The 13,900-nt window shown below is 36.8% G+C and overlaps 1 protein-coding gene across 3 annotated transcripts in view; it reads left to right on the forward strand.

Moving 5' to 3' along the window:
- Window positions 1-13,900, forward strand: part of LOC127789861 (uncharacterized) — an 89,197-nt gene that overhangs the window by 74,294 nt on the left and 1,003 nt on the right. For 2 of the 3 annotated variants that reach the window (XM_052318908.1, XM_052318907.1), the window contains one exon: window positions 13,247-13,441. The exons of the other annotated variant lie outside the window; for it this stretch is intronic. In XM_052318908.1, coding sequence (XP_052174868.1) covers window positions 13,247-13,441 — 195 coding nt within the window. The remainder of the gene's footprint in view (window positions 1-13,246; window positions 13,442-13,900) is intronic. 3 annotated transcript variants of the gene reach the window in all.

The raw sequence follows: 13,900 nt of genomic DNA on the forward strand, positions 1-13,900 counted from the left end.
CAAAAACAAATTTTTGGATTGCAATAATGAGCCCTATATATAAGCTTGATAAAACACTTTTAAAACTACTCTTACCTAATATGGTAAACCAAATACCACTTAACTTCTATCACACAATTCACTTAAGCTCCTAAACAACATACCAAACCATTATGCCACTATGTGGGGTTGGCTACATGAATTTTAGCTCACTAGTCAGTTCTATCTATGGTCTTATCTCAATAAGGGGCCTTATGACTGATATGATTCATAATTGTCCCTCACAAAGATTTTTTTGGTCTTCCTTGCTTTTGCTAATTACTTGTTCCATTCCATCCACTATCCTCGTAGGAGTCTTTGTTGGTCTTCTTTTAATATGATCAAACCATCGTATCATGTATCACACATCTTATCTTCTATAGGAGCCACTCCAACTTTATAATGAATAACCTCATTTCTATTTTATCTTTTCTTATATGGCTTCAAATCGATCTTACACCCTCTCTCTAATACACTTATCTTTTGCACACATATTGGCGCTTTACTACTAACATTCATTTTGCTCCATAACAAAGCTTGTCTTATAAAATTTCCTTTTAGATTCAATAGAATCTTACTATTACATAAAATGTCGGATGCACTTTTTACTTTTAACTGTCTTACTTTGATTCTACGGATAACATCCTTGTTAATATCACCATCTTTTTAGATGATTCATCTAAGATATCTACATTGGTCATTTCTTGTTATGACTTGATCTTCCAGTTGTACATAACATCATCTACAATTATATTTTTATTGAACTTAAGTTCTATGTGTCCAGTTTTCACTCAACTTAAAACCTTTTGGTTCTAGAGTTCCTCCATATCTCAAATTTAGTATTCATGCCTTCTTTTGTCTCATGCACCAACACAATGTCATCTACAAACAGCATACACCATAGCACCTCTGCTTAGATATGTTCACTGAGTTCATCCATTACTAGGGCAAATAGGTAAAGGGTTTAATATAGATTCTTGATATAATTCTCTTGTAATTGGAAAAACCTCAATATCTTCTCTACATGTTCTGACCCATGTTTATGCTTCATGAAATCTCTTTAATAACCTGTATATAAACAATTGAAATTCCTTTATTCTCTAAAACCCTTTATAAGACTTCTCTAGGAACTTTATCATAAGATTTTTCTAAATCTATAAACACCATATGTCAATCCTTCTGTTTATCTCTGTACCTTTCATTAGGCATGTCAACAAATATGGAACTTCCTTTAATGACCTACTAGACATTAAAGAAAATTGGTTTTCCAACACCTTGGTTTCTCTTCTTAATCTTTGCTCAATCACACTCTCACAATTTCATATTGGCTCATTAGCTTGATTCCCTATTATTCTTGTAAATAGGGACTAAAGTACTCTTTCCTCCATTAATCTAACATCGTTTTTGATTTAAGGATCACATTAAATAATCTTGTTGTAAAAATTACCCTTTTCTCCCGTGCATTTCCATGGTTCTATCAGTATATTATCTGGTCCAATTTCTTTACTATTCATCTTTTTCATGCTTGCTTCGTTTTATTTGGATATATATGTTTATAGAACATGTAATTTCTATTTTCTTCAGAATTATTAAGATACCCCAATATAGAACTTGTTTGTCCTAATCACATAAAACTAATATTGTTTTTTTGGGGGGCACTTGGAGACATAAAGATGATGCAGAACCCTTGATTTGACCAGAAAATTTTTCAGCAGGGCATGCAGATTCATGGTTATCAATAACATGTAACTATTGCATAAGGCAAAGTTAGTAATGGTTCATGCAAGATTACATTGGAATCACATGAAATATTAGTAATATTGAAAGAATTAGGTAGGGGAAATTAATTCTTTCACCCGTAAGCTATTCCATTAACTTGGGAAACTTATATACAAACAATTCCTATAATATCTCCTACTTTACCACAATAGATAACACTAAATATCAACTTATCTAACTTACAATTCCGGATCAATATAACTTCGATTTCCTTAGCTAAATCCGAGATTAGCTTGCTGTTATCCTTTCATACGTATGCATCCTCATCCTTATCCTTTTTATCTTCCAATGCTCCCCCTCAAGCTGGTGAATAGATGTCCATTATTCCGAACTTGCCTCTAATCACTTCAGATCCCTGTTTTTGTATTGCTTTGGTCAAGATGTTTGCTTCTTGATCTTCAGTAGAAACATAAGTCAAGCTTGTCTCCTTTTTCTATCTCTACTTTGACAAAATGCCTGTCAATCCTAACATGTTTCATCCGATTATGTTGAATCGGATTATTTACTATGCTTATAGCTGACTTGTTGTCACTATAAAGTATTTTAGATGAGAATATAGGCATATACAAATCTTGCATCAATCTTTCTACCCAAATTACCTCACAAATGCACTGTGCAATGGCTCGATATCTAGCCTCTACACTGCTATGTGAGATAACTTGTTTCTTGCTTCTCCATTTGACTAAATTCCCTCACAACTTTGTGCAATACCTTGATGTGGATTTGTTGTCCTCAATGAATCTAGCCCAACCTGCATCTGCATAGTTCCTTATTCCTCTTTCTTTGCTTTTTCTGAATAGTAATCCTTTACCGGGTGTGCCTTTAAGATACCTTAGGACATGATAGGCAGCTTCAAGGTGTCTTTTGGTTAGAGAGTGCATAAATTGACTAATTATACTTACTACATATGCAATGTTTGGCCGTGTATGTGATAGATAGATTAATTTTCCCACTAGGCGTTGGAATCTTCCTCTATCAACTTGATGCTCTTCATTGTCTTCTTCTTTATTCTTCCAATTAGTATCTAAAGGAGTACTTGCAGGCTTGCATTCGAGTTTGCCCGTTTCTTTTAATAGGTCTAGAGTGTATTTTCTCTATGAAATGAAAATATCCTCATTGCTCCTTGCAACTTCCAAGCCTAAAAAATATCTCAACTCTCCCAAATCCTTTACCTCAAATGCTTCCCTTAGTTGTTGCTTCAACCTTTCAATCTCTTGAGTATTATTTCTAGTGATGATTATATCATTTATATAGACTATTAGAATAGTCTTCTTACCATCAAAATTTGTCTTGGTAAAGAGGGTGTGATTAGCTTGCCCTTGATTGTATCCAAGATGGTTTAGTGTATCACTAAACCTCTTAAACCATGCCGTAGGCGATTGCTTAAGGCCATATAAAGATTTTGTCAGCCCGCATACTTTCCCCCTTGTGTCTTCTCTTTCAAAACCAAGGGGCATCCTTATGTGGATTTCTTCCTCTCTCTCACCATTCAAGAAAGGATTCTTTATGTCTAACTGATGAAGTTTCCAGTCCAAGTTTACTGCTAATGACAATATCACTCGAATAGAGTTAAGTTTGACCATAGGTGCAAATGTTTCCTCATAGTCAAGGCCTTGAGTTTGAATAAAACCTTAAGTTACAAGTCTTGCCTTGTATCTATCAATCTTTCCATCTGATTTGTACTTTACTGTAAACACCCACTTGCTACCTACTGTATTCTTTTCATCTGGCAGTCTCACTGTCTCCCAATGTCATTCTTTTCCAGGGCTTGCATCTCTTCCATGACTGTTATTCTCTACTTCTCCTCCTATAATGCATGGTAGACATCCTTAGGAATAATCACATCATCAACACTGATTGTGAATTCGTTGAACTGAGGAGACAGTTTTGAGTATCCCAGAAAATTGGAAATAGGGTGCTTAGTGCAGGATTTGACCCCTTTCCTTAGAGCAATAGGAATATCTAGATCATACTCTTGCTTCGTTCCTTTGTCATCTTCTCCGTTAACAACCTCAGCATCAGTTGTTCTTTCTGGACTTATTCTTGGTTCAGATAGTATGGCTAGCTGAGGGTCACGAGGTCTTCTTGAGTAAACCATCAATGGTCGTTTACTTTGAACCTGATCATCCTTCTGATTTTGGTATTCCTTATTCTCTCCCCCTTGATGGTTTTGTGCAGGACAAATAGGAGCTTGACAAGATTCAGATATAGGTTGGGATGGTTCACCATCAGGAATAGGCATAGGTAAGGAAGTAGAATAATCTGAAGTAGGCATCATTGGATCCCAATGGTTTGCTATGTCAGTGGGGTTTTCTTGCTGAAAATAATCATGAAAGAATGATTAATTCTCAAAGAATGAGACATCACAAGAAACAACGAACCATCGAGTATTAGTAAGATTTGGAGTTCTAGATGGCCCCCCAAATATCACTATGGACTAAATGAAAGGGTTTTGAGGGAGTATAGACATAGTTAGGATGAAGACTCTTGGTCTGTTTTACAAGAATGCAATGCTCACAAAGAAAATCTCGAATTTTATTCCTAGAAAAAGAAGGATACAAACTTCTAAGATAATCAAAACTTGGATGTCCTAAACGCTGATGCCATAGCATTATATCTGAGTCTGAAATAATAGATAAAGAAGATTGAATAAGTGACCTAAATGCAAAAGAATGATCAAGTCTTGTTGTTTGATAGAGTCCCCCTTTCATTTTAGCACTGCCAATCATCTTCCTCGAGGATAGGTCCTGAAAAACACAATAGGATTGAAAGAATGTCACCATCATTAGTTAGCTTACTAACTAAAAGCAAATTGCACTTTAAATCTAGTACATATAGTATAGATTTAAGGGTTAAACCTGCTACACTAGCTATTCCTTTCCCTTTTACTAAGGATATTGTGCCATCAGCCATAAGAACATTAATGTGTTGATCATAAGATTCATAATTGGATAGCATATTTAGAGAACCTGTCATATGATCTAAGGCTCCAATATCTATGATCCAACAACTTGTAGGAAACTTTTGAGAGATAAGAGAGTATGTAGCATTACCTTTCTTTGCTAAGGACACCATCGGATTAGGGTTATCTGAATTTTCAAATTTAGTCACCTTTGTTTGGCTTAAAAATTGCTGTAAAGCCTCCAATTGATTTGCTGTTAAGGTGAAGTTTGTGGAATTCACTTTCTTAGCTTCAACCATGTAAGTTGATTGTCCTCCAACTTGTCCTCCCTTAGATTCATTAACTTCCAATTTGCCCGTCTTCCATGAATTTTCCAGCAGGTTTCTCTAGTGTGGTAAGGCCTACTGCAGTGGTCACACCATTGTTTTTCCTTTAGTCTCTCTCCTTTTCCACCAACAACATACAACAACAATAATAACAATATATCCAGCCTTTATCCCACTATGTGGGATCGGCTACATGAATTCTACATTTCCATATATTTATGTCTTTTGTCATATCTTCATTTAGGCCCATACACTTCATATCAAACTTTAATGTCTCTACCTCTTTTTTTGACTAATTGTTCCACTTCATCAGCTCTCCTCACAGGAGCGTCTCTTGGTCTTCTTCTCACATGACCAAACCATCTTAGTCTAGTCTCTCTCATCTTCTCTTCGATTAACACTACTCTTACCTTATTATGAATAACATCATTTTTAATTTTATCTTTTCTTGTATGGCCGCACATCCATCTTAGCATCCTCATCTCCGCTACGCTCGTCTTTTGCTCATGCTGGTATTTGACTACCCAACATTCTAAGCCATACAATAAAATTGATCTTATAGCTGTCCTATAGAAATTTTCTTTCAGTTTTAATGGGATTTTACCATCACATAACACCCCCGATGCATTTCTCCATTTTAGCCAACCTGCCTTAATTTTATGCGTGACATCCTCGTGAATTTCTCCATCTTTTTGAATCACTGATCCCAAATATCGAAAATGATATTTTCTTTGTATGATTTGGTCTTTCAATTTTATTATAACATCCTCTACTCTTGCATTCTTACTAAATTTACATTCCATATATTTTGTTTTCCTTCTATTTAATTTAAATCCCTTAGATTCTAAATTATTTCTCCACAACTCAAGCTTAATGTTCACTCCCTCTTTTGTTTCATCCACCAACACTATATCATCTGCAAATAGTATACACCATGTGTAATGCCCCATATTACATGGTATTGAAAATAAATAATTTTCGATTATTTTGAAAGGATCTCAAGGGGGGTTCGGGAAACCCGAAAGTCAATTTCGAGAAATTAATTAATAAAATTGTTGAATTGACGGCATGGAGTGCTTTGGGACTTGGATGTCCAGGGAAGAAGGCATGAGATTGGTGAGTGTCTCGAGGCGAGGTTAATGACGCTAAAAGTAGTCCGATTGAAAATTATTTTCAGAATAAATTATGTATAAGCCCGAATGGGTGCCAGTACCGAATGGTTGCAAGGGACTTCCGAGAAGCTGAGAGGACCCTAGGGGTGGTCCGGTTTTGCAAGTGAGGCAACCCTAACGTGTTTTCGGGTGGAATGAAGGTCCCGTGCAGGCGTATGGATGAAATTGACTTTATCGAGTAAATGCCAATTATTAATTATCAGAGAAATCAAGAGTTGGGAGGCTTGATGTAATTAATTTAAGCCTTGGAGGGTCCAAGTGCTATTATTAGAATCCCAAGTGTAATTAAATTTCCTTAATTGTAATTATGGAAAATTGGAGGGATTAATAAGTAATTTATGTGTTTATATATATATATATATATGCGGGCGAGTGAGTTGATGTGGAACATTTCAAATTTTGAAATCAAAACAGAGGGGGGAAGATCGAGAAGAGAGCATGGCTGAGAGAGGCATTGCACGAGAAAGAAGCTAAGATCGAGAGAGGGCGGAGATAGTCGGTGGCTAGAAGAAGGAGACGCGGTGCAGAGCAACGACAGACCAGTGAAGGCGCGCGGTAGCTGCGTGGGTCCGAGCAGCCAGCAGTAATGGCAGCGGCAGTGTGTGCAAGTTGCGCGCGGGAGGCCGCCATAGCTGCTCAGGGTGGTAGCGGCTGAGGCGTGGGGAGGCCGGCTCCGGTGCTGGCGATGGTAGCAGGCTTGTGGCCGCAGGCAGCAGCAGCGATTAGCGGATCGAGCGTCGGTGGCTGGCTGCCGTGCGGGAAGGAGAAGAAGGAACGGGAGGTAGGAGACGATGAACAGGGAAGAAAAAAAAATAGAAAAAGAAAAAAATAAAAGAAAATAAAATAAAAGGAAAATAAAGAAAAAGAAAATATGGAAAATCTGGAAAAATAGGAAGAAATTACAAAAAATTCTAGAAATTATTTTGGGCTCAAGGAGCGTGCTGGAGGCCCGAGAATGAGATTTGGGAGCAAGATTTGCGGCCAAGGAGGCAACGCCGGGTGAGCGTTTTCCCGATGTCTTCTCCAAAGTTAATTGAGGTAAATTGAGTTAATTCTTTCCTAGTTATTTTCGTTTTGGGAGATAATGAATTGTGAAGTGATGGTTGGGTTTAACCCTCGGGTGGGGTTATTTGGAAATTTGTTAATGGGTGGTTTTGTGGTGATTGGCGGAAATGAAGACATTGGTTAATGTTGATATGGTGGGGTTTTTGTGTGTGGCATCTAGGTTCGACCGGGAAGACAGTGATCCTAGAGGAACTTGAGGTTCAGGCTGGAGTTCGTGTCGAGACAGAGATGAGGTTTCGAGCCAGGTAAGAGATGGCCCATGTGGAGGTGGCCTTGCAAGTTGGTAAATATGTTTGATAATGTTTTTATGTTGCATTTGCATGTAGTGGTTATCACTTGCATGATGTGAAGTCTAGTGGACCTATGGCTATATGGAGGACTAGTGTTGTGGGGGCTGATAGGTTGATGCCTCAAACCTTGGTGGGTTGTGAGGATGAATGGGCCTAGCCTCATTTGCATGCAGTTAGCATACATAAACATAGTTATATTCATATTTATATGCATTGCACCCTTACTAAGTCTTTATGACTCATGAGGTTTTACCTCATGTTGTAGATGATGCAAGACCAAATGCAAGCAGGGATGGTGCCGGGAGACTGTTGTGGCAACTAGCATCGTTGCCCGAGATGTATGGATGTGTATTCTCCTGTATTTTCTTATATGTATTCATGTGTTTGAATGTAAGCATTATTGAGCACTAGAAGTATCTAGTTGTTGTAATCATAATAATGTGATAGATGATTGTGAGCCTGCGTGATGTATATATGGCTTTAGTGGTTGAAGCCAAGTTCGGATCGAGTAAAGATCAGTGAGGTATGTTCTCATAAATCCCCAATACTCAGCGAAGTGTTTGTTATGCTAGCTTTGTGCTTGGGTCACCTTTGCCTTGCTATGAGGCGAGCTAGAGAAAGGTGAAGCTCATTGGGGTTTCGGGTCCCGGTCCACGGTGTTTTCTTGTTTGAGTTGGGACCGATTCTCGAGTGGAGCGAAGGGAAGGACGAAGCCTAGTTCCCACCTAAGGCGTTTCCTGTTGAAACATAGTCCAACCCTTCAATTGTGATTCGTCGGGTGAGTAATCCGGTCGATTATTTACCGGTGGCACCCATAAGTAGGAGCGGGCCGTTACACCATGGCACTTCTGTCTAAATGTGTTTAGTGAGTTCATCCATTACTAAAGCAAATAAGTATAGACTTAGTGCAGAACCTTGATGCAGTCCCATTGTAATTTTAAACGGTTCAATATCCCCTCCGCATGTTCTGACTCTTGTCTCTGCACCGTGATATATGTCCTTAAGGGATTGTATATAGGCTATTCGGACTCCTTTCTTCTCTAAAACCCTTCATAATACTTCTCTAGGAACCTTATCATAAGCCTTTTCTAGATCTATAAACACCATATGTAGATCCTTCTGATGATCCCAATACCTTTCCATTAAGCGCCTTAGTCGGTATATAGCTTCCATTGTTAACCTACCAGATATGAAACCAAACTGATTTTTTGAGACGTCTATTTCTTTTCTGAGCTTCTGGTCTATTATTTTCTCCTAGAGTTTCATGGTATGACTCATTAACTTAATTCCTCTGTAATTTTCACAGTTTTGAACATCTCCTTTGTTCTTGTATATAAGAATCAAAGTGCTCTTCCTCCACTCATCTGGCATCTTTTTTTATTTAAGGATCGCGTTAAATAATTTCGTTAGCCAAGAGATGCCCTCTTCTCCCATGCATTTCCACGCTTCTATTGGTATATTATCTGATCTCACCGCCTTATGATTTTTCATTTTTTTCAATGCTTGACTTATTTCTTTTGAATTTATGCGTCAATAAAATGTATATATAGCTCACGTTCCCATCAAAGTTACTAAGATGTCCCAACCTAACTATTGTGTCCTTTTCCACCATCTTGTCATATTTTCTACCATCAGCAGAGCACTCCTATGTGATCTCATAAAATAAATCCATCTCTTTCCACAATTCTATTAAGGTATTAAAATATTCTGTGACTAGATTTGTACCTTGTCTTGTGGTTCAAATGAGAGATCTGATTTGGAAGCATTGGGCAGTATTTTCTAAATCTGAATAGATTTCTTGGACTGTCTTCCAAATGTCACAAGTTGTCTTGTAGAATAGGTAGGTTCTTCCAATCTTTGGTTCTATTGAATTAACCAGCCAAGCCGTAACAATGGCATTCTTGGCCTCCCATATGCCATAAGTTGTTGATTCTAAACTTGGCTTAGAAACAGTACCGATTAAGTAGCCTTCCTTCCCTTTTCCTCTAACAACTAGCAAGACTGATTGGAACCATTTTCTGAAATTGGTACCATTCAACTTATGTTGTGTGATTTGGAGGGAATGAATTTCAATTGTTGTTGGAATGGTTGGATCGTGAGAATCCTTCACGGTTGGAGGATTGGTGGTAGAAGTCTCACTGGTCGAGACTCTTTTTGCCATCCCGTAGGCTCAAGACTCCTTCAAGTAGTTGAAGAAGATAAAACAGGTGCCACAAGGATGTGGCTTTGATACCATAAAAGAATTATGAAGGGGAAATTAATTCTTTCACCCGTAAGCTATTCCATTAACTAGTGAACTTACACACAAACAATTCCTAAAAAATCTCCTACAATATCTCCTAGTTCACAGCAATAGATAACACTAAATATCAACTTATCTAATTTACAATTCTGGATCAATATGACTTGGATTTCCTTAGCTAAATCTGAGATTATCTATATCCTTTTCCTTCTCCATCTAGGAGATTAGCTTGCTGTTATCCTTTCAAAGGTATGCATCCTCTTCCTTATCCTTTTAATCTTCCAACAAATATAATGGAAAGCAGCATTTTGATTGCCCATCATTGCTCCTTTGAGACTTAAAGCCACAGGTTTGAGTTGTGGAAACAACTTCTTTTCAAAGTAAAGGAAGGTTGCATGCACAAATGACCTTCTCCCGACCTTTGCAAAGCAGAGAGCCTTGTGTACTAGGGGCACCTTTTTGTTTAAATTTGTTGCTAGTTTTATGTGTTCTTCAGTTTTCATTTTCAATTTTTTATTTTTAGTTCTTGTTTTTGGTCAAAAAATGAAAATTAAACGTGTTTGATAATGATATCTTTTTTTTTTAATTGTGAAAATAAAAAGTGAACATATAGCTTGATAATCTTTTTGTGCATTTTATTAAGTTATTAAATATATGTGAAAGCCATTTCATAATGACAAAAATATCCCTGATTTTAAAGTGGTTTTCCAGTCATTCTTGATCTTCTTCTACTTTCTTCTCTATTGCCAGCAATGTTTGAAAAAACCAGATATGGTTTCAGCCCCCTTTGCTCCAGCAATGGTTTGCCAAACTCTAAATGGTAGTGAAGGAGAATAAGAAGAAAAAGTGAAGAAAGGCCAGTGTCTAGCTTTAGCCTTCTCTACTATCGGCAAGAGTCTACCAAAGCCTTGTTGAAAATGGAGAGGAACAATAATAACATTGTCTGGTGTTGCGGGATAGGAGAAGCAGAGGGAAGAAAGAGAAGAACAGTTAAAAGCTTGTCAGTCAGGGTTATTTTCCATTTTGGAAATGAACAGAAAAGACCAACACACCTAAGTAGTGTGTTGGCTTTTGGCCAAAAAAGTAATATGTGTGTGTGTGTATAATCATAAACATGTTATCGAACTACATTTTCTGCTTTTTATCCCAAATTTTAGAAATGAAAACGGCAAATGACAACAAAATCAAAGTCTGAAACTGATTTTGTTGGTTTAGGCATGTTTTTAGGGTTTTTGAATTAGGGGTTTCACATTAGTTGATTGTTGTTTTAAATTTCTCAGTAATTTCTGTAACATTCTTAAATTTTATTTTTGATTGTTTTCTGGATTGTGTGTCAAATTGTAGATAAGGAAACTATTGTTGGTTAAGTCAGTCCTGATTGTGAGCACTTAATTGAAAAGAGTTTGTGGTTTATAATTCAATAAAGAAATTGCAAATGATATTTTCTAGGTTAATTAAAATCATGAGTGAAAAATAAGACTAATGGAAAATATGTATAATGGTTGTAGAGAAAGAATGATGAAGGTTGTTAGTTGGTTTTTGTCTCCAACTCTACACCCCATATTTATACTATTATTTCAAATAGGAAAGATTTCAAAGCTATGAATTACATAGCACAATTACAACTATGAATTTTCCCAAGATTGTAGCTATCAATCACCCCAGATTTATAGCTATCAACACTCCTCAAGTTGGTGCATTAGACCCCTTGTAAATGTGTCAGCCAACTGATGTTCAGACTTTACAAAAGGAATGCACAGAAGACCATCGTCTAACTTTTCATTGATGAAGGGTCTGTCAATCTTAATGTGCTTTGTCTTCTCATGCTAAACCGTGTTATTTGCAATGTCAATCATAGCCTTATTGTCACAAAATAGGATGCGAGGCATAGCGTTAAGTATATTTGAGTCTGTCATGATTTTTCTTAAGCCACAAAAGTTAATGAACACCATGAACCATTGGTTTATATTTTCTCTCAACACCTGATGGAGCTACCACAGTTTGCTTCTTGCTTCTCCAAGTGACCAAATTTCCACCAATGAACATGCAATAGCTTGTTGTAGATCTCTTATCTTCTAGTGAACATGCTCAATCAGCATCAATGTGGGCCTCTATCATCAAATGTACATGGTTTCCAAATAAAAACCCCTTTCCAGGAGAAGATTTTAAATATCTCAAGACTAATTTGGCTGCTTCCAAATGAGCCGTGCAAGGGTCATGCATAAATTGACTCACCACACTAACAACATATGCTATGCTTGGACGGGCATGAGAGAGATCAACCTTCCCATGTATCTTTGATATCTCCTAGAATCAGCCTCGTCACCCTCACCCTTGTCTCCATCTCCACAATTAAGATGATGATTTGTTTCGATAGACATCTCTACTAGTTTACACCCTCCTAGTCACTCTTACATCTCTTGTTGATCCTCAAGTAAAGTGTGGGTTGTTACAGTTTGCTCATGTGAGAAGAAGACCAGTAAATGCTCAAGTGAAAACAGTGGAAGGAGTGAAAGAAATTTCTAATAAAGTGGTAGAATAAGACTAAGAATAACTTGGTGGGAAACTCTTAGGCATGTTATAAATTATAATGAGCTTGCAAAAGATATGGTTATAGATAGATATGATTGGCGAGTTAGAATCAATGTAGCCATCCCCATCTAATGCAATTAAAGTTTGGTATGATGTTATTGATTTTCATTTTGCTTCTGTGATTGACAGTTTTGGGTCTCATAATTAGGCTGTTTCCCTTTGAATGATGTCTCTTTAATTGATAGAACAGTGATTAAAAATTAGACCAAAATGTCAGTAGGGTCAGCCTGTTCAACATCTTATCTTAGGTATAGTTTTTTTCTCAAGTTGGTCATATGCAGATATTCTACATGAGATTTGTGAGAAGGATAAATATTTACTTCAATGAGCAATTACCAGGAATGATTGATATTTTTTAGAGGGAAAAAGTGTTTATACAACGGAAATATCTAACTTTGGTTCTTACAATGGCCAGTCATCCAGGGGACTAAAATTCTGTTCTTATGAAAGTTAACTGGATAGGTAGCTTGCACCATTTCAAGAGGAAGACAAAATCGAGATTCAATTGAAGAAAGAACTGGATCAACTAGGCTTTGATGTTTGTTCATGTTCTTTACTTCAGTCCTGTTCTGATGACTAGTTTTGATGCAATTATTTGGATGAATATATTGGCAATTGTGAGTGTTGTATCAGTGAATGACATCATTTTAGGAAGTAGATTTTTTTAAAATGAACTATTGATACAAGGAAAAAAATTGAAACTGGCCATCAATTTAAGACTTGCAATAGGCTTTTCTAACCTTACTATTTCTTATTGACACTATATTTAGATATGCATTCTCTTTGATGCTAAATTTGCTTGAATTTAATGGCTAAACCTTTAGTTGCCTCTATTTTAAATCATTTTTTATGCTTCTAAGGTGCCTCTATCCCTGGGAATAAGGGTGGCATCCCTTCGAGGAACACTGCGACTGCATATAAAACCTCCTCCATCTGATCAATTATGGTTTGAGTTCACATCCATGCCTGATATCGATTTCAACTTGGATTCTTCTGTCGGAGAACACAAGATTAATAGTGGACATATTGCTTTGTTACTTGTCAGTCGGTTCAAGGTGAAGTTATGTGCTTTATTCATTCATAGTTCTCGAAGAATGTGACTTCTTTGTTATGGAGTATTTAAAGAGACAAGAAAACCCTTATCCTGTGTTCTTTATGTTTTATGAATCTCTCAGTTTCTATGGTCATGTGCTCTCTCTCTCTCTCTCTCTCTCTCTATATATATATATATATATATATATAAACTAGAACCTTTGTTGCTTGGTTACAACATGAAGACCAAGAAAATTATGAAGTGAAAAAGCATATTATTTTCCAGTGTTTCCACGCTGACAGAAATGTGTTGGATTCCTGTTGAAAGTGTGCTGATATACTGCGCATGTCTATGCCATGCTAGTGTCCTTGTCAAAACTTTTGGTTATTTCTCGCATCACAAAAAAAAAGCTCGTTCTTGCTCTTTTTTAATCCCCTTGATTACTTCACATAAGCTTTTTAATTCATTTCTTTTCTAGAAA

The sequence above is a fragment of the Diospyros lotus genome, chromosome 14 (assembly GCF_014633365.1).
Source record: "Diospyros lotus cultivar Yz01 chromosome 14, ASM1463336v1, whole genome shotgun sequence".
NCBI lineage: Eukaryota > Viridiplantae > Streptophyta > Magnoliopsida > Ericales > Ebenaceae > Diospyros > Diospyros lotus.